Source organism: Symphalangus syndactylus, chromosome 23, assembly GCF_028878055.3.
Source record: "Symphalangus syndactylus isolate Jambi chromosome 23, NHGRI_mSymSyn1-v2.1_pri, whole genome shotgun sequence".
NCBI lineage: Eukaryota > Metazoa > Chordata > Mammalia > Primates > Hylobatidae > Symphalangus > Symphalangus syndactylus.
In genome coordinates this window covers 16,641,638-16,662,607 of record NC_072445.2, presented here as the reverse complement: position 1 = coordinate 16,662,607, position 20,970 = coordinate 16,641,638, and the positions used below count along the sequence as shown (strand labels likewise).

Here is a 20,970-nt window from a genome sequence, read left to right as displayed (position 1 = left end):
AATGTTAAGGAAACAAATATGCCTCATCTCAGAACCTTAGAACTGAACAGATCCTTCACTGTGAATTCCAGGCAGTCCCACACTGCAGCAAGCTTCATTCAACCACTAATTGGTAGGTCTGATGGAAAAGAAACTGTCTTAGCTGAAAACAAGAAATGTTTGCTTGCGTTTTAGACTAGTAGTTTGAAATCTTTTAGGTTTAAAAGCCAAAGTTGAAGTTATCAAATGTGCCCTGAAAATATGTACATCTATCATGTATCAAAAAAACAAACAAACAAAAAAAAGTAGGCCAGGCGTGGTTGCTTAAGCCTGTAATTCTAGCACTTTGGGAGGCTGAGGTGGGAGAATTGCTTGAGCCCAGGAGTTTGAGACCAGCCTGGCCAACATGGCCAAACGTTTTCTCTACAAAAAATATAAAAATATTAGCCACGCGTGGTGGTGCATGCCTGTAGTCCCAGCTACTCAGGAAGCTGAGGTGGGAGGATTGCATGAGCCCAGGCGATCGAGGCTTCAATGAGCTGTGATCACACCACTGCACTCCAGTCTGAGTGACAGGGTGAGACCCCAACTCAAAACAAAACAGAAAAACTGAAAAAAAAAAAAAAAAAAAAAAAAAAAAAAAAAAAAAAAACAGCTGGACTAGGCAGGGCACAGTGGCTCACGCCTGTAATCCAAGTACTTTGGGAGGCCGAGGCGGGTGGATGGCTTGGGCCCAGAAGTTTGAGACAGGTGTGAGCAACATGGCAAAATCCTATCTCTACAAAAAAAATACAAAAAAATAGCTGGGCATTGTCCTAGCTACCCAGAAGGCTGAGGCAGGAGGGTCACCTGAGCCTGGGAGGTCAAGGCTGCAGTGAGCTGTGATTGTACCATGCACGCCAGCCTGGGTGACAAAGTGAGACCCTGTCTCAAACAAAAAACAAAAAGTTGGACTTTAAAAAGTGTCAAAGTTGGGTCAAAAAACCGTACGGATGGCCTACTTCCTATATGCCTGGTTACTACTACAGAAAAAAAAAAATCCCTCAGCATAACTAAGAACAGATTCACTTTGATATAATAGTGAATGATATCACCTGGTAGTAAATGACATTTTTTGAGTGGCTAGTATGTACTAGCTGCTGGTATATTACTAATGCATGAGGAAATGATGGATTAATGAAGCATTGTAAACATGTCAGAAATAGAATAGACATTCATCTCAGAAACATAAACATAACAAGGCCCAGCCCACCAGGAAGGTCTTCAATGACCACCCTGTTGTGGGCACACAGGGGACTGGGTGGACCGTGCACACAAAACTAGCCAGCAACCACAAAGACGACACGACTACATTTTCGTCCAATTATGCTGAACATTAGGAAGAGGCTATGCCAATAGTTTTCTACCTGCACAGCTGGATGGCCAGGAGATGATCCAACTACTTTTTCCTGCTGTGGTTGTGCGGTTCCTAAGGACGCGGATATAACTTTGCTTCCAGAATCCTGCCCTATTAGAATTAATACATAAGACAGTGTTCAAAAGAAACAGTAAATTGGGTCCCTCATATAACCCTAGAGCCCAATGGGTACAGACTGTTGAGCATTCTGAAACGGGTTTCTTTATCATGGCTGCTTGCTGTGAAGAAGGAGGGCAGGGTAGTGCACTTACTTACAAGCTCTAAAGGAAGAGGTTATTAAAGCCTATTTAAGTAATAAAGAAGTAAATAGTAATAAATAGAAGCTCCAAATGCTATAGTTTCAAATTAGTTATAGTCTGAAAAACAGGCCTCAAGCCAGTAATCTGTCAGCACTACAGAATCCCAAAATACAATTTAAGGAAAGGGAGGCCCAAAGAGGCAATTGACTGGGAATATTCAAGCTTTTTCTCTTTCTTGCCTTTTTTTTTAAAGTACTAATTGGGTACTGCAGATGTTCAAAGCCTTAGAAAAGAGAGAAGACATAGTCCATAATATTTTCAGTCTGGGTGGAGAATTCCAAACATGCATATAGAGAGCAACATGGGAATAATTACAAGGTCACAAGTACTATAAAATATCTTTTTTTTTTTTTTTGAGACAAGGTCTTGTTCTGTCGCCCAGGCTGGAGTGCAGTGGTGCGATCATAGCTCACTGCAGCCTTGACCTCCCAGGCTCAGGTGATCCTCCTGCCTCAGCCTCTTGGGTAGCTAAGACAAAGCCCGGCTAGTAGAGACAGGGTTTCACCATGTTGGCCAGGCTGGTCTTGATCTCCTGACCTCATGATCCGCCTGCCTCGGCCTCCCAAAGTGCTGGGATTACAGGTGTGAGCCACTGTGCCCAGCCTCAGTTCATTGTTTCTAAGAAGCATTTTTTTCCCACATAATTTAATGTGTCATAATTTAGATAGAAGTGCTTTTTTTCTTTTTGGTAGTATAAAAAATGATAGTACATCTTACAATTGATGCTATCTTAGTGGGGTTTTTTTTTTTTTTTTGAGATGGAGTCTCACTCTGTCATCCAGGCTGGAATGCAGTGGTGCGATCTCAGCTCACTGCAAGCTCTGCCTCCCTGGTTCAAGCGATTCTCCTGCCTCAGCCTCCTGAGTAGCTGGGATTACGGGCGTGTGCCACCATGCCTGGCTAATTTTTGTATTTTTAGTAGAGATGGGGTTTCATCATGTTGGTTAGGCTGGTCTTGAACTCTTGATCTCAGGTGATCCACTCTCCTTGGCCTCCCAAAGTGCTGGGATTACAGGCGTGAGCCACTATGCCTGGCCCAATGCTATCTTAGAGTTGATGCAACACAGTATATTATTTGCAGAAAGGATACAGAAAGAAAGGAATAATCAGAGTGGAGACGAGATTAAGCCAGAAAGCTTTCATGCAGAATGAGGGAGAAAAGTGAGAAGGGCATCCCGTGGGTGTTGGGAGGACAGGCACAAACTGAGGAAGCTCCTGACCTGGCAGTGTGGTGCTCAAGAGCCCAGGGATCTGTGCTTGCCTCAGGCCGTCTGTGGTCTTGGGAGCAGAAATGGGGGAAGTCTGATTCAGACATTTTTTCTGAGCCTGTGAAACATGACCAAGATGAAAACATTAATTTCATTTCTAAAGCTTTAACAGATTATTTTAAATACCAACCAAGCCTCTTCATGCCTCCCTGGTACCTTCAGGTTAGATTATAAACAAAACAAAAATTTAATAATTGTATTTTCTTATCACTTCAGGGGAACTGCAAAGTACATCCTTTAACAATCTGCAGGCACACTGAATTTTCCTGATGCCATTCAGTGGGGATGCTGAGTTGATACCAGGCTATTTTCTTGCTCCTGGGGTTGCTGTGTTTGTGGTGCTCAGATGAAAAGGCTGCAGCTGGGAATTTCTACCCCCAGTAACCTTATATCCTGCCTGCTAGGATTATGATCCTGACTATCAGCTCCTATGTGGGGTCTGCACAGACTCCAAGCACATGGTCAGGGACCAAGGGCCAACCCCAAATTTTTTGTCACCACTCATTGTTTTGCTGTGTAGATGATATAAAGTATATTTCATCACTACCATCTGGTATATCTCTAGTTTGTGTTGTGTCAACACACATGCACTTCTCAGGTGGCATGCAATTGAGAAATAAAAATCAATTTAATATTAGCCTGAGCAAAATATAATTAGAAAAATTAATCCAATGTTTAAATTGTTGTGTGCTTCTTTTCTATAAATGGGGAAGATGAAATGGATAATGTTTAAGAACTAAGTTCCTTTTTAGCTCTTAAAAAAAAAACTGTTATCTCTATAACGTATTTTATTATTATTATTTTTTTGCCATAGGGTCTCATTATGTTACCAAGGCTGGTCTCAAACTCCTGGGCTCAGGTGATCTTTCCACTCAAGCCTCCCAAGTAGCTGGGATTGTAGGCATGCACCACCATGCCCAGCCTCTATAATACATTTTAAGTAAAAAGATAAAAGGCTTTTATTTATTTATTTTTTTGAGACGGAGTCTCTCTGTCGCCCAGGCGGGAGTGCAGTGGCACGATCTCGACTCAATGCAACCTCCGTCTCCCAAGTTCAGTGGATTCTCCTGCCTCAGCCTCCTGAGTAGCTGGGATTACAGGTGCATGCCACCACGTCCGGCTAATTTTTCTATTTTTAGTAGAGACAGGGTTTCACCATATTGGTTGGTCTGGTCTCCTGACCTCAAGTGGTCCATCCACCCTGGCTTCCCAAAGTGCTGGGATTACAGGTGTGAGCCACCACACCCAGCCAATAGAGGGCTTTTAAATTACCCTCAGTTTTTTTTCTTTTTGAGACGGAATCTCACTCTGTCACCAGGCTGGAGTGCAGTGGTGCGATCTCGGCTCACTGCAACCTCCGCCTCCCGAGTTCAAGTGATTCTCCTGCCTCAGCCACCCAAGAGTGTGCCACCACGCCTGGCTATCTTTTGTATTTTTAGTAGAAACGGGGTTTCACCATGTTGGTCAGGATGGTCTCGAACTCCTGACCTTGTTATCCGCCTGCCTCGGCCTCCCAAAATGCTGGGATTACAGACGTGAGCCACCATGCCCTACCTACCCTCAGTTTTTAATCCTCTGTGCCATTACTACTTCATAGTGCAGTAACTTTTCAGAGTTTTTTTCTTCAGTTTTTTTTTTTTTTTTTGAAAGATGAAGTCGTGCTCCGTTGCCCAGGCTGGACTGCAGTGGCATGATCTCAGCTCACTGCAACCTCCACCACCCAGGTTCAAGTGATTCTCCTGCCTCAGCCTCCCGAGTAGCTGGGATTACAGGCACCCACCACCATGACTGGCTAATTTTTGTATTTTTAGTAGAGACGGGGTTTCACTGTGTTGGCCAAGCTGGTCTCCAACTCCTGACCTCAGGTGATCTGCCCACCTCAGTCTCCCAAAGTGTTGGGATTACAGGTGTGAGCCACTGCACCCAGCCTCTTCAGTTTTATATTATTTATACTATCAGTGGATTTAGAGTTTAGTCTAACCATCTGCACAGTGGACTTAACTTTATGACCTTGGCCTCAGCAAAATGTTCCCACCAACCATTCACATGTAAGTGCTCACACAGACCTTGGCAATGCCTGACCATTGACAAACTAAGCTTATTTATTTATTTATTTATTTTTTGAGACAGGGTCTCACTCTGTCACCCAAGCTGGAGTGCACTGGTGTGATCTTGGCTCACTGCAACGTCTGCCTCCCAGGTTCAAGCGATTCTCTTGCTTCAGCCTCCCGAGTAGGTCTGACCATGCCTGGCTAATTTTTGTATTTTTTGGTAGGGACGAGATTTAACCATGTTTCCCAGGCTGGTCTTGAACTCCTGACCTCAAGTGATCCACCTGCCTTGGCCTCCCAAAGTGCTGGGATTATAGGCATGAGCCACTGCATCCAACCAAACTAAACTTACGTTAACATTTCTGTTCTAGGCCCGGTGCAGTGGCTCACGCCTGTAATCCCAGCATTTTGGGAGGCCGAGGTGGGCGGATCACAAGGTCAGGAGATCAAGACCATCCTGGCTAACTTGGTGAAACCCTGTCTCTACTAAAAATACAAAAAATTAGCTGGGCGTGGTGGTGGGCACCTATAGTCCCAGCTACTTGAGAGGCTGAGGCAGGAGAATGGTGTGAACCTGGGAGGCGGAGCTTGCAGTGAGCCGAGATGGTGCCACTGCATTCCAGCCTGGGCGACACAGTGAGACTGTCTCAAAAAAAAAAAAAAAATCCGTTCTAAACAATTAATTATTTGGTTCTCTTTTGTAATATAAAAATGAAAAGGAGGCCAGATGTGGTGACTCATGCCTGTAATCCTGACACTTTGGGAGGCTGAGGTGGGAGGTTCACTTGAGCCCAGGAAATTGAGATCAGTCTGGGCAACACAGGGAGGCCTCATCTCAACAAAATTCAAAAATTAGCTGGATGTGGTGGCACATGCCTGTGGTCTCAGCTACTTGGGGGGGCTGATGTGGGAGGACTGCTTGGGCCCAGGAGGTTGAGGCTGAAGTGCAGTGATGAAGCCACTGTACTCCAGCCCAGGCGACAGAAGGTTATTAAAGAGGTGGACATGGTCACCTTTTTCATTCTTCCACTAGCAGGGAAGGGCGAACCTAAACTATTCCAGGTAGACAGGCAATTAATTATTAGGAAGAAACCCACGAGGGGAAGTGTCAACGTGAAAATCTTCCAGTTTTACAGCATGTCCCCTAAAAGGTGACCCCATGATGTCCTACTGGAGTATGGGAAGTTCCCCATATGGTGGATACCTGGACAGGTGTCCTGTCCAGGCTTGAGCCACCAAGCCCAGCCGTGAGTACCTGCTTTATAATTAATTGTTTTGTCATTGTTGTTTGTTTGTTTTGAGACAGAGTCTCACTCTGTGGCAATCCCGGGTCACTGCAACCTCTGCATCCTGGGCTCAAGGGATCCTCCCACCTCAGCCCGAGTAGCCGGGACTACAGATGTATGCCATCAAGCCTGTCTAGTTTTTGTATTTTTTGTAGAGATGGGGTTTTACCATGTTGCCCAGGCTGATCTCAAACTCCTGAGCTCAAGAGATCCACCTGCCTCGGCCTCCTAAAGTGCTGGGGTTATAGGCGTGAGCCACTGCTCCCGGCCATAATTAATTGTCAATGATACATTTATGTTTTATACATTTCCTGAATGTGTTCTATTTTACAATATAAAAGACTGAAAGAAAACAAAAATAATAATCTAATGTCAAAGCATGAAAATTTGCAATCGCTTGAGGATTTTATTTTTTTTGGAGATAGGGTCTTGCTCTGTCACTGAGGCTGGAGTGCAGTGGTGCAATCACAGCTCACCCTTGACCTCCCAGGCTTAAGCCATCATCCCACCTCAGCCTCCAGGAGTAGCTGGGACTACAGGTATGCACCATCATGCCTGGCTATTTTTTTTTTTTGAGATGGAGTCTCACTCTGTCGCCCAGGCTGGAGTGCAGTGGAGTGATCTTGGCTCACTGCAACCTCTGCCTCCCGGGTTCAAGCAATTTTCTTTTTCTGTTTTTTTTTTCTTTTTTTGAGACAGAGTCTCGCTCTGTTGCTCAGGCTAGAGTGCAGTGGCGCAATCTTGGCTCACTGCAAGCTCCGCCTCCTGGGTTCATGCCGTTCTCCTGCCTCAGCCTCCCGAGTAGCTGGGACTAGAGGCGCCCGCCACCACGCCCGGCTAATTTTTTGTATTTTTAGTAGACATGGGGTTTCACTGTGTGAGCCAGGATGGTCTCGACCTCCTGACCTCATGATCTGCCCGCCTCAGCCTTCCAAAGTGCTGGGATTACAGGCATGAGCCACCGCACCCAGAGAAGGTTCAAGCAATTTTCTGCCTCAGCCTCCCGAGTAGCTGGGATTACAGGTGCCAGCCACTATACCCGGCTAATTTTTGTATAGACAGGGTTTCACCATGTTGGCCAGGATGGTCTTGAACTCCTAACGTCATGATCCACCCGCCTCGGCCTCCCAAAGTGCTGGGATTACAGGTGTGAGTCACCGTGCCCGGCCAATGCCTGGCTAATTTTTTAATTTTTTTGTAGAGATGAGGTCTTCCTATGTTGCCCAGGCTGGTCTCGAACTCCTGGGCTCAAGAGATCCTCCTACCTCGGCCTCCCAAAGTGCTGGGATTACAGGCGTGAGCCACTATGCCTGGCCAAAAATCAATTCTTTTAATGTATCACATCAATATTGATAAGCTAAAGAAGAAAAATCTCATGATTATATCAACAGATGCAGAAAAAGTATTTGACAAAAAGCAACACCCATTCATGAAAAAAACTCTCAGCAAACTAGGAATAGAGGGGAATTTTCTCAATTTGATAAACATCTACAAAAAACCTATAGCTAATTCATGCTTTTTAAAAAGATTTTGAGAGGTTTATTCATTGTTGTTTTTGTTTTCCCTGAGACAGGTTATCTGTTGCCCTGGCTGTAGTGTAGTGGCATGACCTTAGCTCACTGCAACCTCTGCCTCCCAGGCTCAAGTGATTCTCCCACCTCAGCCTCCTGAGTAGCTGGGACTATAGGCATGTGCCACTGTACCTGGCTAATGTTTCTATTTTCAGCAGGGATGGATTTACACCATGTTGGCCAGTCTGGTCTGAAGTGATCCGCTCACCTCAGCCCCTCTAAGTGCGGAGATTAAAGACATAAACCACCAAGCCTAACTCATATTTAATGGCAAAAAAACTTAAAGTTTTTGCTAAGATCAATAATAAGGCAAGGATGACCCTCTTATCACTGCTTTTCAACATATTATTGAAAGATGTAGCTAATGCAATCAGACAGAAAAGAAAATACACAACATGGTATTACTTGCCAGAGGGCAGGTAAGAGCTAAGTCCAGGGAAGAAGCACCCACTACACACCCTCTAAAAGTGCCAAGCCTACCAGTAAAGCAGGTTGTCTACCCAGAGGGGTGCCTTTTTATACTTTGGCCCTGAGCGGCACTTTTTCCTAATTTGTACAAAGGCTCCAGATTGAGCAGCAGAGGCCCTGGAAGACTACTTCCTTGTGCCGCCCAGACTACCCCTCCAGTCATGGTTTACTCAACCACAAGTGGCCTAATCAGACTCTCCGGAGAATTTGTAGCGGGGGTAAGGGATGGATATCAAGAGGCAGTGGTTCTCAAATTCAGGTTGCGTCAAGATCACCTGGAGAATTTCTGGGTTCCATCCACAAAAATCAATTCAGAAATCTAATGTGGGGCTTAGGAATCTATAACTTTTTATTTTATTTATTTATTATTTTATTTTTTTTGAGCCGGAGTCTTGCTCTGTCGCCGAGGCTGGAGTGCAATGGCACAATCTCGGCTTACTACTACCTCTGCCTCCCGGGTTCAAGCGATTCTCCTGCCTCAGCCTCCTGAGTAGTTGGGATTACAGCCACCACGCCCAGCTAATTTTTGTATTTTTAGTAGAGATGGGGTTTCACCATGTTGGTCAGGCTGGTCTCGACCTCCTGACCTCGTGATCCGCCTCTGAAAGTACTGGGATTGCAGGTGTCAGCCACGACGCCTGGCCTAGGAATCTGTAACTTTTTTTTTTTTTTTTTTTGACATGGAGTCTCACTCTATTGCCCAGGCTTGAGTGCAGTGGCGCGATCTCGGCTCACTGCAAGCTCCGCCTCCTGGGTTCCCGCCATTCTCCTGCCTCGGCCTCCCGAGTAGCTGGGACTACAGGCATCCGCCACCACGCCCGGCTAATTTTTTTTTGTTTTTGTATTTTTAGTAGACGGGGTTTCACCGTGTTAGCCAGGATGGTCTCTATCTCCTGACCTCGTGATCCGCCCACCTCGGCCTCCCAAAGTGCTGGGATTATAGGCGTGAGCCACCGTGCCCGGCCAGGAATCTATAACTTTTTAAAGCTTTCCAGTTGATTCTGATGTATTGTTAAGTATTGGAAACCGGTGCACTTGCCAGTGGCTGTTAAATGCTTGGTTTGGAATAATGTAAAGATAGCCTGGGGCAATCATTTTAGTCCAGGAGAACAAGGAGAGAGAACAATGAAGGAGAGATAAGAGGCCATGCTATCTTGAAGAGGCCCAGAGAGCAGCAGAGAACCTGAATTCTTGCCCTCATAAGGTGCTACACTATACTTCCTGGACTTGGGCTCATTCACAAAACACATTCTCCCAAACACGTTACGGGGAGTTTATGATAGCTGCAATCCAAAGTCCCTTGATGAGCCATTTGAGTAACCACTGTGTACACAGCACTGCGGTAATCACAGAGAAGGCAGGCTGGGCACTGTGGCTCACGCTTGTAATCCCTCGGGAGGCTGAGACAGGAGAATCACTTGAACCCGGGAGTCGGAGGTTACACTGAGCCGAGATCGCACCATTGCACTCCAGCCTGGGTGATGACTGAAACTCTGTCTCAAAAATAAATAAATAAATAAATAAATAAACCCAAAAAACAAAAAACAGAGAAGGCAGCCGAAGGATACCCAACAGTCTTTATCCTCAAATTTACCATCCAAGAAACACACAGGCTCACAGAAACATGATAGATCAGTGTGTTATAATTATGGTGCCCAGCCTCAACTGGAATCTAACCCCACAGCTGTCCAGTAATCCTTTTTTTCCCTTTAATCAGCTCTTTTGAATGCTATTTCATTATATGCAAACCTATAAGCTAGATAACTTCCTACCGCGAAAGCTACAATCTTACCCTTTCCCACCTTCTCTTGTTACAATAGAAGAGGTGTCCCTACTCTGTCTACAAAGAATCCTAGCAATGCTCTAGAATGAATGTCTTTCTCCTTCTCATCAGCTGTGAAAAAAGCTCATTTTTCACTACAAAAATAATTCCCTTAATCCCACACATCCTCATAGCTATTGTTCTTCAGTTACCTTCATTTATCTGACAGCTGTCTATGCTCATGAGCACACCTCCTGCTCTCTCCTCAGTCTGTTGCCATCTGGCTTCTGCACCTACCCTTCCACAGAAACAAGTCATACCAACCAGCAGCCTCCCAGTTGTTAAATCTATCAGAATGCCCACTTCTTACCTTCCTTCTCAGTGTACATCACTCTGTGGATCTTCTTTCCTGCCTGCAACATCCTCTTTCCTTTTTTTTTTTTGAGATGGACTCTTGCTCTGTAGCCCAGGCTGGAGTGCAGTGGTGCGATCTGGCTCACTGCAAGCTCCACCTCCCAGGTTCACGCCATTCTCCTGCCTCGGCCTCCCGAGTAGCTGGGACTACAGCTGCCCGCCACCATGCCTGGCTAATTTTTTGTATTTTTAGTAGAGATGGGGTTTCACCCGGTTAGCCAGGATGGTCTTGATCTCCTGACCTTGTGATCCGCCCGCCTCGGCCTCCCAAAGTGCTGGGATTACAGGCTTGAGCCACCGCGCCCGGCCCATCCTCTTTCCTTAGCCTAAATGTTGAGGTGCTGTGGGGTTTTCCTCTGGCTGTTTTCTTCTCTAACTATATGCTCTCCTTGGTCCATTTCCTCCACTCCCATTGCTTCAGTTGAAATTTATATGCTGGCTGGGCGCGGTGGCTCATGCCTGTAATCCCAGCACTTTAGGAGGCCGAGGTGGGCGGATCACAACGTCAGGAGTTCGAGACCAGCCTGACCAACATGATGAAACCCTGTCTCCACTAAAAAAAAAAAAAAAAATTAGCCGGGCGTGGTGATGCACACCTGTAATCCCAGCTACTCAGGAGGCTGAGGCAGGAGAATCGCTTGAACCAGGGAGAAGGAAGTTGCAGTGAGCTGAGATCGTGCTACTGCACTCCAGCCTGGGTGACAGAGTGAGACCCTGTCTCAAAAAAAAAAAAAAAAAAAAGAAAGAAATTTATATGCTGATCAATCCCATTTCAGCTCATATTTCAGTGTTCAGCTTCAGCATATATAGCCGTGTATCATATAACGTGGCTGTCCTACAGGTACCTCACACTTGACAAACATACCCTAAACTCGGTAACTTCCCTTCAAATCCAAATCTCTCCCCATTTTTCTAACTCAGTGAACCTGTGTGTCGCTGTCACAAACCTGTAAGTCATCCTTATTCTTCCACTATGCCCAATGAATCACAAGTTCTATCTAACCTAGTTGTCTCAAATCCATTCATGTCTCGTCATCTTTCCTACACTGCTAGTGTAGGTCTACTTCACGCTTAGATTACAACACGGGCTCTCATCATGGCATCCAAGGCCTGCATGGTTTGTGCTCGCCTTTCCCACCTAACACCCCACTCGCCTCACCTGAACGTGTTTTCCTTTCCCCACAGCACCATGGTCTCTTTTCTCTCCAGGCTCTGCACTTGCTGTTTCTATTTCATGGAACATGCTTCACCCAGACCCTCTCTGCCTGGATAACTCTCAGAGAACTCCACCTCAAGGAAACCTTCCTGACCATCCCAACTAGGTTAGAGGCTCCTTTTCGGAGCCCGCACTCTGGACTACTCCTAGCAGCACACTTAAAATACTGTGTTGCCTGGGCGCAGTGGCTCACGTCTGTAATCCCAGCACTTCGGGAGGCCGAGGCGGGCAGATCACGAGGTTAGGAGTTCAAGACCAGCCTGGCTAACACGGTAAAACCCCGTCTCTACTAAAAAAAATACAAAAAATTAGCCGGGCGTGATGGCGGGCGCCTGTAGTCCCAGCTACTCGGGAGGCTGAGGCAGGAGAATGGCATGAACCCGGGAGGCGGAGCTTGCAGTGAGCCAAGATTGCGCCACTGCACTCCAGCCTGGGTGACAGAGCTAGACTCCATCTAAAAAAAAAAAATACTGTGTTATGACTGTTGACTTATCTCTCTCTCTGGGATACATTGTTATATGTCTGGGGCTGGCATGTGGTAGATACTCAAATACTGTTTGATGAATCAATGTAGAAAACATTTAACAAAGTAAGTGGTTATGTACCTAGTGGGGTGTACAAATAAAAAATATAATAGGCAGGAAGAGATCAGTGAAGGGACTGAAAAACCTTCATTTTTTCTAGGGGCTTTGAAAGGTGGGGCCCTGAAGGAGGGGGAGAATTTAAACAGGGAAGGAAAGGACATTCAATGTATACCCATCAATAAAGGCCTGAACACACAATGAGTCTGGCCTATTCGTGGGAAAAACAGGGGACCAGCCTGGTGGAAGTGGAGGGTTTCTGACTAGAGAACCTTGACTGCCAGGTCAGAGATTTGTGCTTTCTCCCGTGGGAATGAGAAGCTCCCTGATGATTTCGTTCAAATATTTTGGGAGAATTAATGTGCAAATCTGCCTTCTTTAGGAAGAGGACGAAGGCAGATTAATCACCTAGATAATTGTTGCAGCTGTCTAATTAGGAGGCGTTAGGGTTGCAATGGGCTTTGGAAATCAGGTAGCACAGTGCTTCTCTATCCTGGCTGCACTTTAAAATCACTTGGGGAGCTTTTGAAAAATGCTGATGCCTAAAGCCCTTTCTCCAGACTATTTAAGTCAGAATTTATGTGAGTGAGGCTCAGGCATCCACAGTTTTAAAAAGCTCCCCAGGTAATTCTATTGCACAGCTAGAGTTCCTCATTTTAGAAAAGACAAAACTAGGGCTCAGAGAGTTTTAAGATACAAGCTTAGCTCAGAAAACCACTCGCTGGCAGAGTGGCACCTGTGACTGAGCTGGAACTGCTGATTCACCTCCTGTTTTTCTGTTATATTCTAGTCTCTCTTAAAGCCTACCTTAGGGTATGGATGTAGAAAAGGAGAAAAATGGGAAGCAGTGTGGTATAGATAACTAACAGGTAAAGTTAGCCTTTATGAGTAATTTGTCCAAGCTCTGAACCCCCATATTCTCTGCTGTGACGTGGGAACAATAATGCTACATGTAGCTCCAGCGTAATTAGAAATAGTGTGTGGAGCCTCAGCACTGTCCTTGTTGTTAATAATATGATTAGTATTTTCATTGTTATTGGAGAGAATGGATAGGAGACATTTTCAAATCATTTATTGGATTTGGTAATTCATTAAAGGCATAGAAGGAGAAGGAGAAAACAAGAACATTTAGATTTTTAAGTCCAGATGTCTGAAAATACAACGGTTCCACATAAGGTAGGCAGGCTGAGCTACAAGGGGGATAGGGAAGCAGGGAGGGGCAAAGCGGGACTAGAAACTTGAGCAAAAATTCAGCGCGATTGGCAGGGCAGCGTGGCTCACGCCTGTAATCCCAGCACTTTGGGAGAGTGAGATGGGAGGATCACAAGGTCAGGAGTTCGAGACCAGCCTGGCCAATATGGTGAAACCCCATCTCTACTAAAAAATACAAAAATTAGCCAGGTGTGGTGGTGCGCGCCTGTAGTCCCAGCTACTCAGGAGGCTGAGGCATGAGAATCGCTTGAACCCGGGAGGCGGAGATTACAGTGAGCCAAGATCGTGCCACCACACTCCAGCCTGGCGACAAAGCGAGCCTCCATCTCAAAAAAAGAAAAAAAAAATTCAGAGTGATCATTCAGGCACTCTCACATCCAAAGCATGGTAGGTACTACAGGTGATATGGGCTCAGCTGCTTTCAATTTTTTTTTTTTTTTTAAAGATGGAGTCTCACTCTGTCGCCTAGGCTGGAGTGCAGTGGTGCGATCTTGGCCCACTGCAACTTCTGCCTCCTGGGTTCAAGCTATCTTGTGCCTCAGCCTCCCGAGTAGGTGGTATTATACAGGCATGCCCCACCATACCTGGCTAATTTTTGTATTTTTTAGTAGAGACGAGGTTTCACCATGTTAGCCATGCTAGTCTTGAACTCCTGACCTCAAGTGATCCACCCGCTTCGGCCTCCCAAAGTGCTGGGAGTACAGGTATGAGCCACTGTGCCCTGCCTGCTCTCAATAAAATTTGAATCTACAAAATCCTTTAGTGATCCAAAGAGATTTGGGGCCAGGTGCGGTCTCTACTAAAAATATAAAAATTAGCCAGGCATGGCGGCAGGCGCCTGTAATCCCAGCTACTAGGGGGTGCTGAGGCAGGAGAATCGCTTGAACTGGGAGGTGGAGGTTGGAGTGAACTGAGATTGCACCACTGCATTCCAGCCTGGGCGACAAAGCAAGACTCCATCTCAAAAAACAAAAACAGGCAGGGTGCAGTGGCTCATGTAATCCCAGCACTTTGGGAGGCCGAGGCGGGCGGATCATGAGGTCAGGAGATCAAGACCATCCTGGCTAACACGGTGAAACCCTGTCTCTACTAAAAATACAAAAAATTAGCCGGGTGTGGTGGCACATGCCTGCACTCCCAGCTACTTGGGAGGCTGAGGCAGGAGAATCGCTTGAACCTGGGAGGCAGAGGTTGCAGTGGGCCAAGATTGCACCACTGCACTCCAGCCTGGGTGATAGAGTGCGACTCTGTCTCAAAAACAAACAAACAAACAAACAAAACAAAAATAAAGAGATTTGTCTGAGTGTTATGGCTCCTGCCTGTAATCCTATTTGGAAGGCTGAGGTGGGAGAATCACTTGAGCCCAGGAGTTCAGCTTGGACAACGTAGCGAGACCCCACCTCTAATAAATAAATAATAGAGAGATACGAATCCCAGCACTTTGGGAAGCTGAGGCAGGCGAATCACAAGGTCAGGAGTTCGAGATCAGCCTGGCCAACATGGTGAAACCCTGTCTCTACTAAAAATACAAAAAATTAGCTGGGTGTGGTGGTGGGTGCCTGTAATCCCAGCTACATGGGAGGCTGAGGCAGGACAATCGCTTGAACCCGGGAGGCAGAGGTTGCAGTGAGCCAAGATTGCGCCACTGCACTCCAGCCTGGGAGACAGTGCGAGACTCTGTCTCAAAAAATAAATAAATAAATAAATAATAGAGAGATTTGGACCTATACTAATTTGTTTACTTTTGTTTGATAGATTATTTTAAATTGTCTCCTTAGCAACTGACTTTTGAATTTTAATCCATTTACAAGAAAGTGTAAATCCTGTAAATTACTTTCTGCACAAAGAGACTTAGTTCATAGTCTCCTTTGAGAATGGCTGATGCCAGGTTTGAGGCAAGGTAATCTAAGGCAGTCCTACAATGTCTTGTGACACAAAGCAAGGAAATGTTCAGAGGAGGTGAAGACATGTCAAAAGTATAGGAGCCAGCTCAAACAGGCTTCCATTGATCAGATTTGGGACAATTTAAGCATCAAAAAGAATGAGGAATGCAATAAATTACAATATATTAAATACAGAAATAATACATTAAATACAGAAAGAATACATGATCTCTTAGAGATATGTGCTAAAATATGACAGATGAACTGATATGATGCGTGAGCTTCAAAATCATACCGGGCAGGGGCAAAGGGGATGGGGGTGTGGATGAAACAAGAGCAGCCATGAGTGGTAAAATACTCAAGCTGAGGGAGTATGGGGGCTCATGACAGTGCTTTGTCTACTTTGTGTTTAAAATTCCTCATAATAAAAAGTTCTAAAAAACAAACATAAAAAATCCTGGGCCAGGCCTGGTAGGTCACATCTGTGATCCCGGCACTTTGGGAGGCTAAGGTGGGAAGATCGCTTAACCCCAGGAGTTAGAGCCAGCCTGAGTAACATAGCAAGACCCCAGCTCTATTTTTTTAAATAATAATAATAATTTAAAAAATCCTAACAACAACAATAATGATCCCTAAGAGTTCACAGTGCTACTCAAAAAAAAAAAATGGGAAGGAGAGGAAGAAAAAGCTCTTTTTTTTTGAGACAGAGTCTCACTCTGTTGCCCAGGCTGGAGTGCTGGAGTGTAGTGGCACAATCTCGGCTCACCGTAACCTCTGCCTCCCAAGTTCAAGTGATTCTGACTATGGGCACACGACACCACACCTGGCTAATTTTTGTATTTTTAGTAGAGACAGGGTTTCGCCATGTTGACCAGGCTGGTCTTGAACTCCTGACCTCAGGTAATCCGTTATTTATTTTTTTGAGACAGAGTCTCGCTCTGTCACCCAGGCTGGAGTGCAGTGGCGCAATCTCAGCTCACTGCAACCTCTGCCTCCCAGGTTCAAGTGATTTTCCTGCCTCAACATCCCAAGTAGCTGGGATTACAGGCATGCGCCACCACGCCCGGCTAATTTTTGTATTTTTAGTAGAGATGGGGTTTTGCCATGTTGGCCTGGCTGGTCTCAAACCCCTGACCTCAAGTGATCTGCCCGCCTCTGCCTCCCAAAGTGCAGGGATTACAGGTGTGAGCCACTGTGCCTGGCCAAAAAAGCTCTTCTTTCTGGAAAAATCCCAGGCAATAAATATAGATAGGATACTACAATTATAAAATCATTATTTTGTGACTATCAATATAATATTCAGGTGAGGGGCATCAAAGGGTGAGAGGCTGAGAAACAGAATAGTCACATGGTCTATCCTGGAGATCATTTCTTCTTTATGAAGGGAACAAGACACCTTTGAGACCCTTGCGGAGAAATCTGGGAGAGGCCACTTAACCAAGTGCCCACACTCAGCATCACCACGAATGGGACAAACCAACATGTGTCTTGCCCAAACCGTTTAGCCTGATGAAGTCGAGTCATGAGGAAACATAATTCCAGTCAGACAAGTCCAGGCAGACAAGGCCACTCGAGAAGACAACTGATCAGGGCTGTTACAGACTAAAGAGATGTGACAACTAAATGAAATCAGTGCTCTCTGGATTCTAAAGTGAAAAACTGTTTTTGTAAAGGGCGTTATTGGGCCAAATGGAAGAAATTTGATATAATTGTATTAAAAGGTCCTTGTTCCTAGGAGACACCTGCTGAAGTATTTAGGGATAAAAAGTTGTGACATTTGCAGAGTACTTTCAAATGGTTAAGAGAAAAAAGTACATAAATAAAGTATAAATGTGTGTGTGTACATACACATAGAGAGAGACTACAGACATTTAGCACCAGTAAAGCACATACTGCAAAACAGAAACGACTGGTGATACCACGTGACTGTGTTCACTGTACTCTTCCAATTTGTCCATGGGTTTGAAAGTTTTCCCAATACAAAAGTAAGGAAGGAACTTAAGCTCACACCATAAAAGCTGGTTTCACTGGTTGCCTGATGGCAACTGGGTGGCTGGGCAACGAGACAAGGAGGGAACTCTTCATTGTAGTATACATATTTCTGTACCATTTGATTTTTCTTTTTTTTTTTTTGAGATGGAGTCTTGCTCTGTCACCCAGGCTGGATTGCAGTGGCACAATCTCAGCTCACTGCAACCTCCGCCTCCCAGGTTCAAGCAATTCTCCTGTCTCAGCCTCCCAAGTAGTTGGGACTATAGGCGCCTGCCACCATATCCGGCTAATTTTTGGATATTTAGTATAGACAGGGTTTCACCTTGTTGCTCAGGCTGGTCTTGAACTTCTGACCTCAGGTGATCCACCTGCCTCGGCCTCCCAAAATGCTGGGATTACAGGCGTGAGTCACCATGCCTGGCCCCATTTGATTTTTTGAACCAAGTTAATGTATTATCTATATTAAAAACAATATTATATTTATATTTAAAAACAGTCATCGCTAACATTAACCATTTATAGTATCAAAACCTGCTGAATTACATTTCCACAAATATACAAACGTCAAAAGCCTTCAGTAATTATATTTGTTTGTTACAACATTCTATAAAGTAATTTATATAGAAATATTACACAGAAAAACTGAGTGTGGTGGCATACACCTGTAACCCCCACACTTTGGGAGGCCGAGGCAGGCAGATCACCTGAGGTCAGGAGTTCGAGACTAGCCTGGCCAAAATGGCAAAACTCTGTCTCTACTAAAAATACAAAAAAATTAGCCAGGCGTGGTGGCACACGCCTGTAGTCCCAGCTACTCGGGAGGCTGAGGCAGGTGAATCGCTTGAACCAGGGAGGTGGAGCTTGCAGTGAGCCAAGATAGTGCCATTGCCCTCTAGCCTGGGTGACAGAGCTAGACTCCATCTCAAAAAAAAAAGAAAAGAAATATTACATAGAAACTACACAGAGGACCAGGCACAGTGTCTCACACCTGTAATCCCAGCAGTCTGGGAGGCCGAGGTGGGTGGATCACTAGGTCAGGAGTTTGAGACCAGCCTGACCAACATGGTAAAATCCCGTCTCTGCTAAAAACACAAAAATTAGCTGGGTGTGGTGGCACGTGCCTGTAATCTCAGCTACTCAGGAGCCTGAGGCAAGAGAATTGCTTGAACCCGGGAGGTGGAGGTTGCAGTGAGCTGAGATTGTGCCACTGCACTCCAGCCTGGGCAACAGAGCAAGACTCCAACTCAAAAAAAAAAAAGAAACTACACAGAAAGGAAATAATTTCTGTGTTTCTGGGTGTCCCGGGAATTTAAATGGTAGCTGACCTAAATACTACTATTTCAACTAATTGTGTACCCAAGGGTATGTTCCTTAATTTTAATAAACCTGGGGTTTCACTTGTTCCTGAAAACTTATAGCGGAAACACACTTGAACACTTGAAATAATGCAACTGACCTAGTTCCCAATGCTTTTTGGCATAAAAAGTCAGCTGCTTTGAAGCTGCTAGTGTAGGCTTCTTTTTACCTTTGAATAACTGAAACTTTTAGGAGTGAGAGAGAAAGAGGTATTTTTCTCCCCCCTCCCTTTGAAGCATTATTTATTATATAGCAAAGAAAAGGAAACGACCATGCTATGGATGATTGCTTAATTAATTATAATAAACGTAAAGCTGATCAATGCATACATATATAACATGATCCTCAAGTTCTATCATTAAGTGAAAACGTCTATGGCGTGTTGCAGATAAGTATGTGTATGCACTACGTGTGCTTGTCTATGCAGAAGACAGCTCTGGGGGAATACAACCTACGGTGAGGCTTCTGGAAGGAAACTGGAGGTTGGGGAAAGACTTGCTTTTCACTCAAGACTACTTTGGAACTGTTTTACATTCTTACTAACTAACTGCATGTTTTTTGTTTCTTTATGTTTCTTTGTTTTCTGAGACAGGGTCTCGCTCTGTCACCCAGGCTGTAGCACAGTGGTGCGATCACCCTCACTGCAGCCTTGACCTTCCCGGCCTCAGATGGTCCACCTCAGCCTCCCAAGTAGCTGGGACTACAGGTGCACACTACCACACCCACGTAATTTTTGTATTTTTTTTTGAGACGGAGTCTCGCTCTGTTACCCAGGCTGGAGTGCAGTGGCGCCATCTCGGCTCACTGCAAGCTCCGCCTCCCGGGTTCACGCCATTCTCCTGCCTCAGCCTCTCTGAGTAGCTGGGACTACAGGCGCCCGCCACCACGCCCAGCTAATTTTTTTTGTATTTTTAGTAGAGACGGGGTTTCACCGTGGTCTCGATCTCCCGACCTCGTGATCCGCCCGCCTCGGCCCCCCAAAGTGCTGGGATTACAAGCGTGAGCCACCGCACCCGGCCAATTTTTGTATTTTTTGTAGAGACAGTGTTTCACCATGTTGCCTAGGCTTGTCTGGAGCTCCTGAGCTCAAGCAATCTGCCCCCCTCGCTTGCTGGGAAGTGCTGGGATTACAGGCATGAGCCACCGCAACCAGCCCCAAGTAACTTTTGAACACAGTATGTTGACTGTAAACACTTAGGCTAAACACAGAACTGTAAACCAATAGTAAAGTCTAATTAACAGTTGTTTTTTTTTTTTTACAATGGTTTAAAACATGGATTAGCAATTCTAAGACTATTTTCTGTATATTCTAGGATTGAACAAGTAAGTAAATAAACATGGTGGAGCTGGCTTTCTCACTGTTAGAAAAGGGAGTTACAGGCCAGGCGTGGTGGCTCACGCCTGTAATCCCAGCACTTTGGGAGGCTGAGGTGGGTGGATCGATCACCAGAGGTCAGGAGTTTGAGACCAGCCTTGCCAACATGGTAAAACCCTGTCTCTACTGAAAATATAAAAATTAGCCAGTTGTGGTGGTGCACGCCTGTAATCCCAGCTACTTGGGAGGCGGAGGCAGGAGAATCGCTTGAACCCGGGAGGCAGAGGTTGCAGTGAGGAGAGATCGTGCCGTTGCACTCCAGCCTGGGTGGTAGAGTGAGACTCTGACTCAAAAAAAAAAAAAAAGTGTGGGGGGAAAGGGAGTTACAAATATGGAAAAGAGAGAGACTTGGATGCATTCTGTAGTCATGGATTAGAATTGGAACTATCAATATGAACTCACAGCTTTTAATATAGATTCACAGAAATGTAAATAGCTATAGGCGTTGGGTGTATAAATATACATATTTTCCAACTGAAATGACCTTAGTAGCAATGAACACACATAATGCTCAGATCTTGGTTTCTTTTTTTTTTTCTGAGGTAGAGTCTTGCTCTTTCGCCCAGGCTGTACTGCAGTGGTGCGATCTCGGCTCACTGCAAGCTCCGCCTCCCGGGTTCACACCATTCTTCTGCCTCAGCCTCCTGAGTAGCTGGGACCACAGGCATCCACCACCATGCCTGGCTAATTTTTTGTATTTTTAGTAGAGATAGGGTTTCACCGTGTTAGCCAGGATGGTCTCGATCTCCTGACCTCATGATCCGCCCACCTCGGTCTCCCAAAGTGCTGGGATTACAGGCGTGAGCCACCGCGCCTGGCCTCAGATCTTGGTTTCTAAAT

The 20,970-nt window shown here is 45.4% G+C and overlaps 1 protein-coding gene across 12 annotated transcripts in view; it reads right to left on the bottom strand.

Annotated features, from left to right (window-relative positions):
- The window catches only part of BICRAL (BICRA like chromatin remodeling complex associated protein), a 120,633-nt gene that overhangs the window by 13,552 nt on the left and 86,111 nt on the right, over positions 1 to 20,970 (bottom strand). For all 12 annotated transcript variants that reach the window (XM_055263264.2, XM_055263260.2, XM_055263265.2 and 9 more), the window contains 2 exons: positions 2,916 to 3,021; positions 1,386 to 1,486 (listed from right to left, as the gene is read on the bottom strand). In XM_055263264.2, the coding sequence (XP_055119239.2) occupies positions 1,386 to 1,486; positions 2,916 to 3,021 (207 nt within the window). The remainder of the gene's footprint in view (positions 1 to 1,385; positions 1,487 to 2,915; positions 3,022 to 20,970) is intronic.